Source organism: Zingiber officinale, chromosome 9A, assembly GCF_018446385.1.
Source record: "Zingiber officinale cultivar Zhangliang chromosome 9A, Zo_v1.1, whole genome shotgun sequence".
In the NCBI taxonomy this organism is placed as follows: Eukaryota; Viridiplantae; Streptophyta; class Magnoliopsida; order Zingiberales; family Zingiberaceae; genus Zingiber; species Zingiber officinale.
This window is the reverse complement of record NC_056002.1, coordinates 53,928,808-53,940,419: the sequence shown is the minus strand read 5'-3', so window position 1 is coordinate 53,940,419 and position 11,612 is coordinate 53,928,808. Positions and strand designations below refer to the sequence as shown.

The 11,612-nt window shown below is 36.5% G+C and overlaps 1 protein-coding gene across 4 annotated transcripts; it reads left to right on the top strand.

Annotated features, from left to right (window-relative positions):
* The first annotated feature begins 715 nt into the window (after positions 1-715).
* LOC122020349 (syntaxin-32-like) lies at positions 716-5,296 on the top strand. Of its 4 annotated transcripts, none has more exons than XM_042578241.1 (7): positions 716-815; positions 884-962; positions 1,082-1,346; positions 2,924-3,174; positions 3,258-3,430; positions 3,870-4,067; positions 4,958-5,296. In XM_042578241.1, exons 3-7 carry the CDS (start codon positions 1,109-1,111, stop codon positions 5,115-5,117), a joined length of 1,020 nt encoding a protein of 339 aa, XP_042434175.1. In that variant the 5' UTR covers positions 716-815; positions 884-962; positions 1,082-1,108; the 3' UTR covers positions 5,118-5,296. The 4 variants fall into 4 exon arrangements, with proteins under 4 accessions (XP_042434175.1, XP_042434177.1, XP_042434176.1 ...); XM_042578243.1 differs by having other exon boundaries at positions 1,055-1,346; XM_042578242.1 differs by having other exon boundaries at positions 728-810.
* The last annotated feature ends 6,316 nt before the right edge of the window (positions 5,297-11,612 follow it).

Genomic DNA, 11,612 nt, shown 5'->3' with positions numbered 1-11,612 from the left:
TTTAATTTTAATAACAATTATTAACACTAAAAATATTTAACAAATTAATATGTATGTTGAATAATAAATTATAAGATGGAAAAATAGAATATTTTAAGAAATATTCCTTTTATATAGGAAATGGTGTATATTGATTGGAGTTGGAAAAATATTTGGTGCTAAAATGATATAAAATTAGTACATCAAAATAGATTTTATGGTTGGAGAGAGTCTAATGATACTTAATTTTAGAAACTAACGCTTGAGAAATTAATCCAGAGCTAAATGACTTGCCACATCACAATTATGAGAACAGAAGCAAAATTTTGAGAGAATGTCAAACGTAATATATCTAGAGATTCTTTGTATGTCTTTACGTCCATCTTAATATTTTTATTTTTATAATTCTTTATATTCTATTTCTATGCTCAGTGATAGTCCAATATTTAGTTTTATATAACACAATAAGATTTAAATTATTTTTTAAAATTTTAAAGATATTTTATGATAAAAAAATAACAGATGCCCTATTTTATATATAGCATTCAAAATATGGTAAAGGAGGAAGAAATTATCGATGGATTCAAATCACAATGTTCTTTCAGAAAAGATTAAAAATTGGGAGGTAAAGTGAGCGGCTTTCCTATGGTTTATTGGACCGGAAGCCTGCGTCGTTTACGGCCCAATTCGGCCCGGTAAGCTCGAAGCCTTCCCTTCTTTTATCACCGTAACGAATCGATTTACCGGCGTCTCTCATCGGTTACCCGGCGGCGGCGGAATCCAACACATCGCCGGCGTTTCTTGCTCTCCCTCACCAATTACTTTTCATGTGTAAGGTACAATCCAATCTCCTGATTGTTGCAGCCATAGATTTTTCATTTCATTGATGTTTCGTGAATCGCAGAAATCTTCGCCGCGATCAACCCCTCGAATGAGACGCCCCACACCTGTTCCCGATTATTGGCGTCATAATCTGATCTAAGGTTCTTTTAACTAGCCATTCCCGAACTTTTTTTTGATGATTCAGATCTGGCAAGCGTATCTGGTTCTTACTTGCCGTCATTGATTTCCCCAGTTTAGTAATTCGGAAACCCTCCCTCAGGTCAGGTTTGGTGTTGTTGAGCTCGAGATGAGCTCTCGAGCTGGGAAAGCGACTTATCGGGACCGGACTCAGGAATTTGTCAAGGCTGTCGAGAGCTTAAAGAAGACAGCTCCACCTGCACCAGAAGTACCAAGCCTTAGTGATGCATTGAGCTTGGATAGTTATAATTCGGCTGCCTCAAACCAGTCGGAGTTCAACAAGAGAGCTTCCAGAATTGGGCTGGAGATTCATCAGGCATCCCAAAAGCTTGCTAAGCTCGCAAAATGTGAATAAATATCCTAAATCTTCTGAATTACATTGCTTGCTAGGTTTGTGTTGAATTTCACTTAAGATTGTTTCCATCTGACACTAATCCCACATTTTACGTGTAGAAAATTTAGCTAATATTATCCAAAATCTCAAGTTTTTTCCTTCAGAAATAATTCTTCATTGGTATAGTATGGTTGAAGCACAATGCAATTTGTGTCTCCGCATCTCCTTTTTAGTAGCTCAATTTTTATGTGTGCCTGAAGGATTTTATCTCTAAGAATTTCATTTCTAATTCCAACATAAGAATTCTATCATGAATGACATTCTATTTCACGGTACATTAATTGCAATCTAGGATCACTGATCACAGATCCTTCTTCCCCCAAGAGGGTGAGAACCCAAGGAAGGCCAAAAGCGCTCCTCTTTCTGTTGCAGTACAACAGTCATGAGGTTTTTGTACATTAGCTTATTGAAAATTGTATATCAGTTGTTTGAGATGGTCGATAGATGCTATTAATGGTATTGTTAATTACTGCCACCATCAATGGTACGGAAATGTGCTATAGATACCCTCGATCTTTCCTATTATGAATAAACAGACGGGTGTCTTGCCTTAGGAACTAGCACAAATTAAGCAATTGTTTCACTGATGCAGTTATGTAATAGGGGTTAAAATGAAGGGCTGAAAATATTTTCTAAGAACAAAATTTGTTTTCTTTGGGTTCATTTGGGTTGTGAAATTATATGATTGCAAATTGCAAGACCATGAAAATTTATTTGCATAACTTCCTTCAGCCATGTATTTTCTTTATAGAGTATGGGAATCAGGGTGTGTTGTGAGTCATGATTGAACTGAATGATGGAGAACAGTCAATAAGTTGGCAAATTTTGACCTTAACATCAATGTGAACTTTAAGTCACTGACTAGCAACCTACAATGATATTTGTACTTTTCAAATCAAGAACTATGTTCATTAAATTACAAGATCATGAAAACAATGGATATTTGCCTGACTTTCTTTCAGCCTTCTATTCCCTTTGTAGATTGGGCAAATTAGAATATATCATGATCGAACTTCATAATAAGGAGTGATAGTCTACTAAGATGATTTTGGCTTTAATATCATTGGAGCTTAAGGACTTGATACATATTAGGATTTGCAAAAAAAAAAAAAGGCAGCCCGATGCACGAAGCTCCCACCATGCGCGGTCCCGGGAAGATCCATTGTACGCAGCTTTATCCTGCTTTTTGTAAGAGGCTGTTTCCAGGATTCGAACCTGTGACCTTTTGGTCACATGGCAACAACTTTACCGTTGCGCCAAGGCTCCCCTTCCCCTGATACATATTAGGATTTGCACAGTTTACAAAAATTTCTTGAATCATTGAAGAGTTGCTGGGTATGAACCCCCTATGACATATCGATCACAATTATGCATGGCACATGTATTGAATGGGTTACATTGTGACTGATAGGATGCATTAGTTTGCTGTTGGTCTTTTTATATCGGTTGATTGTTTTTTTTTTTTTTTTGCATTAGAGACATTTTTCAAGAGCTCTAATGGTCATTATGCTAAGACACTTTGTTTTGCAGTGGCAAAAAGGACATCAGTGTTTGATGACCCAAGTGTTGAGATTCAACAACTCACAACAGTTATCAAACAGGACATTACCGCTTTAAATTCTGCAGTTGTTGATCTGCAACTCCTCTGTAATTCACAAAATGAAAATGGAAATATGTCCAGAGATTCTTCAAGTCACTCAACAAATGTGGTTGATAATTTAAAGAATCGTTTGATGAAAGCAACAAAGGAGTTTAAAGACATTTTAACCATGCGGACTGAGGTGCATGTGTCCTTTTATTTTTATGTCCTGAAATGTTTCTGGAATCTTTAAATATGAGTTCAAATCTTCAATTATGACTACAGAACTTCAAGGTTCATGAAAACAGAAGACAGATGTTTTCCTCGTCAGCCTCAGAGGATTCAAGCAATCCTTTCCTTCGACAACGCCCGCTGGCTTCCAGGGGACATAATGACTCTTCTGCTCCCCCAGCACCATGGGAAAGTGGCTCAAGCAATTCTTCTACCATGTTTCTCAGGTACTTTGGTAAAACACATAATCCTCTTACATTTTACTGTTTGGATCTAAATTAGTACATTTGCTTGTTTTGCTTTCAATTGTCATGTTGGTGTATACTCGTCTTTTGATAAATATAATAATCATCATCAAGCCACTTTTGTTCCCATTATTTGGGGTTGGCTATGTGTAGCTTACCCCTCCATTAAGTATCTCTGATGAATATGCTTGCAAAACTAGTTTCGCCAGGCTCTGTTCTAGTTCTTTTACTATGGATTTGCTAAAAGTAAACCTTTTCTTTTTTATTGTTTCTCCATCCGTGTTGTCAAACTTAATCGTAATATATTTTTCCGTCTAGAATGGGCATGTTTCACATGCCTGAACTTAACCTATTGTAGTGGATGGAATCTGTCTCTGTGATCATCCACTGTTAATGAATTCCGATACTTCTTGATTAACAGAAGGACAAGTACAGACCCTTCCTCATCAACTAAACCTTTGATCCAACAGCAGCAACAACAAATGGCTGCCGTGCAGGACAGCTACATGAACACCAGATCAGAAGCACTTCACGGTGTCGAATCTACAATTCATGAACTCAGCAATATTTTTACACAACTCGCTACAATGGTCTCGCAACAGGGAGAGCTTGCACTCAGGTTTTTTTTTATGTCTTCAGTGGCTTTAATGTTGATATATTTCAGTCGAACTTGATTTTCTCACATGTTAAATGACAGTTTGCTAGAAATTTTATGCATGTCCATCAAGGATTAAACTACTCCGCATCCCTTGTTCTTGGAATAGAATAGACAAAGAATTAAATAACTAATTTTAGAAAAATTAAATAATGAATAAAATATGAGGAAATGTTCATTAGTTTGATTCATGGAATCCAAGAAAAATGAACTAACTATTATGTTTGCCTTATAGAAATGTTATGAGTAGATAAGAAATACTTTTCTTAATGTTCACTTGTCTAGCTCACACAGCCTACCCGGATTGGTGCGACTAAGCTACTCCTCTCACCACAATCCTCCAATTTGATCGGCCCAATCGCCTTGTTGGCTCATCAAGTACCCCTAGCTTGACCAACTCATTTGAATTGCTCAACTCGCCTTATTCAATAGGTTTGACAGACCCACTTATCCTTCTCGTTCAATCTGTCAAGTCAACCAGCCTGTTCTACATGCCCATCTTACTTTACTTTCTCATAATACATAATTTTAAGCTAGTTAAAAAAGAAAGAATATGTATTCTTCAAAGAATGTAGTAGTTAACCAATACTATTCTTAAGATCGAGTAAGAATTCTAAATTTCCATGAAAATTAATAGTTTGAATTCATTGTTGTGTTTGAAAAAAAAAACTTATTCCATTGGAATTCAAGGGGATAGCATTGATACTCTTTGTAACTAAATGCATCATTTGATACTTTGTCGACAATTCTTGATTTCCATTTTGTGATAAAACATAATTATAAACTTGTTAATAACTACTTGTTAAGCATCTGAATTTTCAGTTCATTAACTAGTCATCGTTTGACCTTGAAAGGATCGATGAAAACATGGACGACACATTGGCGAATGTCGAAGGAGCTCAAAGTCAACTGCTCAAGAATCTCTCGAGAATATCTTCCAACAGATGGCTGATGATTAAGATATTCTTTGTGCTTTTGGTCTTCCTCATGATCTTCCTTTTTTTTGTCGCTTAGAATCATATTTGGAACTATATTTTTTCTCAGTGATCTTGTTTTCTCTCCTATTTATTGGCGAATTGCCATATAATTCTGTGTGTTAACCGCAAAAGTTCAGAAACTACGAATGATATTCGTGAAGTAGAAACATTTAATGTGAAATGTGGTTCATAGAAATATCATCTTCTTTTGTTTAAGAGCTTTGCTAGGTGGCTACCCTTTTCTCTTGTTGCACCATTTTTTCTGAACCAGGCTAACCGATCGATTCAACCAATTAATGTGGCTTTTGATTTGTGTTCTTTGAGTGATTCTCTTGTTCTTCAAGCGACACAAATAGTAGCATGTGATTCTCTTGATGAAAAGGGTAGCTTCATTCGACAACAAAACAAGAGACTTCTTCCATTAGTCCATTTTAGGGATTGATGATTTAACCATTCAATGACTTTGGCATTGGATATTTTTGTTTTGGAATAAAACAATTAGAATATGTATTATCCGAGCTTGACACAAAACTATCTTGGCCCGCTCTTCTTCTCTTTTCCTTTTCATTGCTTCTATAAGACACAGCATTAGGGTCAACATGACAAAAGCACATCTCATGTTAGTCGAGGACTAATATTTTGACTCGAGACGAGACGAGACGAGACGAGACTTTAAACCCCAGACCAATTCAACCAAGCAAATGACAACGGCCATTGCTCCACCCACGGTTCGTGCACGTGCCAATTTTGTTTTAAAGAAAAAAAACAAAATTAGCAAAAGAATAGTAATTTTGTCAAGATAGAATAACAAAGTTCATAGCATGATCCATTATTGGAAACATATCAATAGTTAATCATATGATTTTTTTAAAGAACAATTAAGATATAAATATTTTTTAATTTATTTTGATGGTGATTATCTCAAGATTAATAGATTAGACTGAACACTTAACGTCAATTTTAAAAAATATAAAAAATAATTACAATTAAAAAAGTCAACTGTCCATTTATAGACATCCATTCTTAGAAACATATTAGTTGAGTTGACATTGAAAAATTCAATCAACTGTGCATTTATAGGCATTCTATATTCTTCCTCATCTATTTTTTTGGCTTTCCATATTTACAAGGATCATCTTAATTTAGCTTCCACAGAATTAAAACTAAAACATTTAATTAAAAAGCAAAATCCATTTGGAGTCGTTGAAGAATCAAACCACAAAATTTTCTTTTCTTTTTTTTTTTTTTTTTCTTTTATTTGTTTCAATCGTAATGCGACGTCGGCTTTGTTGGTAACAGAGCATGGCAAGAGGGGCGCCGCCGTTTCCTTCGGAGGCCCAATTCTCGCCGGTCATCGCCGCCGTCCTCGCCGTTGCTTGGGTGGCCGCAGCAGTGACGGTGCTCCTCTCCCTCTGCGCCACCTGCAACCGCAAGTCCGCGAGCAAGAGGGAGGCGTCGGATTCCCCTTCGACGGCGAACGAGTCCGACAGCTCCAAGTCCGCCAACGGCGAAACAGAGGAGGGCAAGGCCGCGGAGGAGGAGAAGTCGGAGGAGGATAAGGAAACGGTGACGGTGATCCCCGTGGAGGTGGCGGCGGCGATGCACGGGCCGATTCCGCCCGCGGATCTTCCGAAGTCGATGTCGACGAAGCAGAAGCTGTCGATGAGCATCAGCAGGGGGATGTCGGAGAGGCTGAAGACTAGCCGATGGGACAAGAAGGTCGTCGGCGCCGTCGTCGGCAGCGGCGGAGGCAGTGGGGAGGAATCGTTATGGAAGAAGACGATCATCTTGGGGGAGAAGTGCAGGGTGGGGAACTACGAGGAGGAGGAGGAGGTGGTGGTGGTGGACGAGAAGGGGAACCAAGAGCGCTACCACCCATCGAGGTCGGCGTCGAGGCAGGTGTCGAGGAGCAATTCGTTCGCCGTGCCAGCGCAAAGCGAGGTGGCACCACCGCCGTCGTCGGCGACTTAACTTCGCCGGAGACAGTGGTAGAAGGGATGGAAGAGGGGACATGACCTGGCACATGCACAAGTAAAAATCTGTTTTTTTTAAAATTATTTTTATTTGGTTTTTTTTTTTTTTTGTTTTTCCCTCCAATTATTGCGATATGTCGAATTTGAAAATTGAAATGATTGACAGCGAGAATTTTTCGGAGAGATTTCATTTTATCATGAACAAATAAATTGTGGACGAAACTTGAAAACTCTTCTATTATTTTAGTTTACATTTTTTTTAAATATATATATATATATTCTGGATCCCAAAAATGAATCAGAACGTCCAAGAATGACTATATATATATATATATATATATTCTGGATCTCAAAAATGAATCAGAGTGTCCGAGAATGATTTCATATACTCAAATTTATGAGAGTCGCATGTATTGAATGGATGTGTAATATACATTAAGAAGGGAATATTTAGAGGTATTAAGTAGAATTAACTATTATTTATGAGTCAATATAAAAGGGCATGAGACGTAAGGTGAATTTCTTGAGTACTACATATCAATCCTCAATTGGGACAAATATACATTCAATAGATGAATTAAAGGAGGACCGCCTACTTCCATATTAATCTGGCCGATAAAAGTTTGGATACTTGAATTTCCCATTTTTTCAATTTTAATATTTGTCTCCTTCTTGTTCTTAGTTTAGATGTATAAAAATTGAACCATTTGTTCTTGGGACGGATTGGTGGGGGCACTAAGGACGAGCGTATTTGTCTTTTTACCATAATGATTCATAATTATTACTAAAGTAGGGTAACCTTTTTAACGTGACTGGATTTATCGCTCCGCGACCCCATACCCCATACCCCAGAAACCCTCGAAGGGATTTTTTGGGGAGCCTCAGTACCACGTATCCGATGGATAAAGAGTTGATAAGAAGGCTCGAACGCGGTACTTCAGTCAACAGTACCCAAAATAGGGACTTAAATTGATAAGAGCATGTGCAGGTGGGGGCTCGAACCTGACACCTCAGTCAATGGGTAACAACGTCATAACCAGAGCACCCCTAGTTCAGTTGTAGGACAACCAAGTTGTCACCCAGGTACCCACGATTCGATCCCGAGTTACGGCGTATTTGCAGGAATTTTTCTCCAAATGGGGAACACAATCAAAGGATATTGAGCGTCTGAGTTGGCTACCGCGTGCGCTTCTCGATTTACCCCTAGTAGTCGGTGGAAAACTTCCGTAGGACTGGACCGATTACCCCAGAAATAGTTAATGAAATTAACTGAGATCATTTTTTATGATTCATAATTATTACAATATAATATATTATTCATCAACACTTGCACATGTGAAATCAGGCTCAACTCAAGTTAATACTAGTTAACACCACATTATAATAGCTATAAATCATAATTGATATACCATGTAGCAAGTTGCTACGATCCAAAACTACTTCAATATGTATAAGTAAGATCCTATTAAATTCAAGTCAATATTGATCAATAACATGCAATAATATTAGTGCCTCCGTGGGTGTGGTGCAATTAGGATTATAAATAAATCAAATATTTGTGAATAAATTTAGTATTTAGGTTGATAATAACTTATTTATATTTGTTTAATACACATAAGATCAATTAAATAATTAAGATCGGACAATCCGTTAAATTAAATAAATAAGATTTAATACATATGTATTCAGCTCGTTAAAATTAATAAATAATATTTGTGAACGATAAATGCTTATCAATATGTTAAATAAATAAATATTATCAAACTTAATAACTAATTAAACAAGCAAAAGTTTCAAACAATCAAATAACTTTGAATTAAGAACTCAATAATATCTAAAAGAATCAAGATCAAGCTAAGCTTAAATCAATTTAAGCTCATAAGAAATAAATCAAGCCAAACTTAACAATCATTTCAATGACTTAATTCATTTAAGTTTGACTTGACTTAGTTTGATTATCTTATCAAATAAATTTGATCACCCTAAAAATCAATGTTTACATCATGTAATAGTAAAATTAAACACTCAGAGAAATAACTAAAAAGACCAAAGTTTAAATTCCACGCGAGATAAATGTACTATAAGTTAGCTTTTGAGTGTGTAAGTTGTGTTCCGGATTTCTCCGCTAGGCGGACTAGGAGAAAAAATCATTTATCTAATAAAAAAAATAATATGTAACCATTATTATTCATAACTGAAACAATTGTAATACGATTTATAATTACTACAATTATAACAACTATATATATTATTATCAGATAAATGATCGTTTCTATATATAAATAATAAAAATGAACTTTCATTTGATTTTCGACCTTGTTTGTAATGGCACAATACGACAATAACAACGACGACGACAAAATATATTGGTTGAACTTAGCAAGGTTTCGAACTCAATGAGTCATGCTATGTCATGACAAGTAAACTACCGAGGAAAGGCAATGCTCAATGAAAATAACATATTTATTCATGAGTTTTAAAATAACCCCTCTATTTCTCAAATTCAAACCCCTCAGTCGTCGATAGGTCGAGCCAGGCCCAGCACAGGCGCGCATTCTCCTATTTACACCCGAGCCAGCAGCCTTCTCCTATTAGGGACAATTTCATTCAAATTCGATAAAAAAAAAAAATTCAATATCCGGCTTGAATAAGAAAATAAATAGAGAAATTATTGATATCCGTTCCAAATATTTAATAAAATAATATATATATATATATATATATATATATATATATATATATATATATATATATATATATATATTATTTTTTAAAATCCACTAACTATTTTATTGATATTAGGAATATACTATATATATATATATATATATATATATATATAATATTTTAATAAATGTTAAATTTAATATATTTTCATTAAATGATAATAGTTAGATAGAAAGAAGAAAAATTATAAGTATAGAACGCGTGTAGCTCGTATATCAGTTGTTCTTCAACGTCTTCTCAAAATAGCCTTATAAAAGTCATGGAAGGTGCCTCCAATGAGGCAAAATCGATCTCGAACAAGTTAACATTTATCCGTAACTTCAGTCAAAATTTATTCTACAGAAGATGCATTCGACACTGTTCATCCAAAGACAAATTAGCTCCTTTTGCCATGCAAAATCACGTTAGTCTAAATAGTCTGCAAAATAAGTATTAGGATAAATAATAAATGATAATAAAAGATAATAATTAGTTCTTGTCCTCCCAGGACCAGAAACTAGTCAAGGTCTTAGTTTAGGGATCCCAAATGAACCTAAACTGGATCGACGCCTGCCCCTTCAACTGGAACATGTCCTCACTTGTTCACTCTTCTCCAAGGACTTATCTTAACTTACCAGTTTGCCAGACATCCGGTCAGCCTGTCGACCTATCTGTACTTCATGCCAAATATCCGGTCGACCTATTGACCTAGCTGGACTCCTTCATACTTGTCAATTCCTGCACACTGGTTAGTATAATAGATAAAATAGTAAAGTAAAACAATGTCAACATATTTCAGGATTCGTTGGTCTGGTCGACCACACATGGTCGATCGAAAAATAGTCGGCCACACATTACCTAGGGTTACCTCCCTAGGGTTGCCTAGCTTCACTCACTAGGACTTCCATTGTCTGGCTTCACTCACTAGGACTGTAACGACCCAATTTTCCCTATTTCAAGTTCTAAAAGTCCATAAAAATATTTGAAAATACTTTTAAAATATTCTAGAGATTTTTAGAGTATTTTTACGTAATTTTTGGAGGTCGTTTAGTATGTTTACAAAAAGAAAGAAGTTTTGACAAAAAAATCATTGAAGGTGAGACTCGAACCCAAGACCTCCAGTCGAACCCGACCGTAACCGAACCAAGCCAACCAACTGATCTGCGGTTGTTTTGTGATTAAGAAGGGAAGCGAATATAGTTAAGCTATAGTTGGAATCGGAAATAACCCTAAGTATAAAGATTTGATTTCTTTTCCCTAAACCTATTTTTATTTCTCTTCCTCCCGAAACCTCTCCTTGCTCACTCGCGATGGCGCCAGTCCTTCTCGGTCGAATCCGCAGCAGGGGATCTAGGGCTTCTCCGGCGGTGGGCGAGGAGGTTCTCCGAGGGGTTTTCTCCACCTCCTTGAGATCGTCTCGTCGAGGAGCTTCCGTGGACACGAAGAGGAGCTGAGACCTTCAAGCTCTACTCGAAACCCTAGGGTCTTCCTCTCCTTTGGTTGTAAGTGCAAGCAAACCGCTATAAGTACTACTCACCTGTGGTAGGAGTTGTTTTCGGTTTTGTTTCTCTTTGTTTTTGAATCTTCCGTGATCTTCAAAGAAAGAATAGGGATGAGTTTTAGTTTTCTACCGTGCCATCCATTCTGGGAAGAATTGCTTCATTTGGATTTTTCGGAACTTTATTGGTAGAGAATTATGATGTTTAGGGTTTGCTGCCGTGAGTTGATTGTTTCAGTTTTTGCTGTGCCTCAGTTCCGAGAGGAATCTGTTTTGGATGGCTACAGATTTTTGGGCTGTAGGAGATGATGATGTTAGGGATCTTAGAACAGGTTCATAACACTTCTTGTTTTGT